Below are 583 nucleotides of genomic sequence, written 5' to 3'. Positions count from 1 at the left end.
TCTGCTGGCCCTTGGGGGGTGGCTTTGAACCCCCCCATGAGTTATCCTGTGTCACCCCGTACCTGGGACCCCTGTCACAGTGTGCCCGGGGGTGGCTTCGCACTGTCCCTTGTCACCCCTATGTGGGACCTCCTTTCCTTGTCACCCCACACCAGGGACCCTGTCCCATGTTGGTCCATGTCCAGGGGGTGGCAGGGACACCCTCTCACCCCATACCCAGGGTCCCCCTGCCCCTTGTCACCTCATACCCAGAGGTGGCCGCAGTCCCCCCTGTCCCCTGTGACTCCATACCCAGGCATGGAGGACAGGGGACAGGGCCACCGTGTCCCCGTCATTGTCCCTGGCTAGTGGGACTCCATCCCAGGAGGTCTCCCAGCTGGGAGGAACACAATTTTGGGGCTTGGGGGGGCTGCCTGGGCCCCCTCAAGGTGCCCTGACAACCTCATTATACAGGAGAAAACACCTTAATCCTCCTGGGGAGGAGGAGAAGTTCGTTAAGAAGCTGCTCATTAAGCGGTAATGACAAAGGCTCGGGGGTGGGTGGGGTGGGGTCTTAAGGCACCTCCATTCCAACAGCGAGTTG

General features: G+C 61.2%; 1 protein-coding gene across 1 annotated transcript in view; it reads left to right on the top strand.

The window, feature by feature from the left end:
* TRIM28 (tripartite motif containing 28) overlaps positions 1–583 on the top strand; it is a gene marked incomplete at its 3' end in the record, with an annotated part of 14,167 nt that overhangs the window by 11,425 nt on the left and 2,159 nt on the right. Inside the window, exon 8 of the mRNA XM_009330331.1 lies at positions 296–516. Within this exon, the coding sequence (XP_009328606.1) occupies positions 296–516 (221 nt within the window). The remainder of the gene's footprint in view (positions 1–295; positions 517–583) is intronic.

This window comes from Pygoscelis adeliae, unplaced genomic scaffold, assembly GCF_000699105.1.
Source record: "Pygoscelis adeliae isolate BGI_AS28 unplaced genomic scaffold, ASM69910v1 Scaffold948, whole genome shotgun sequence".
Classification (NCBI taxonomy): Eukaryota; Metazoa; Chordata; class Aves; order Sphenisciformes; family Spheniscidae; genus Pygoscelis; species Pygoscelis adeliae.
The sequence above is the reverse complement of the archived record's forward strand: the minus strand, read 5'-3'. Positions and strand labels throughout refer to the sequence as shown.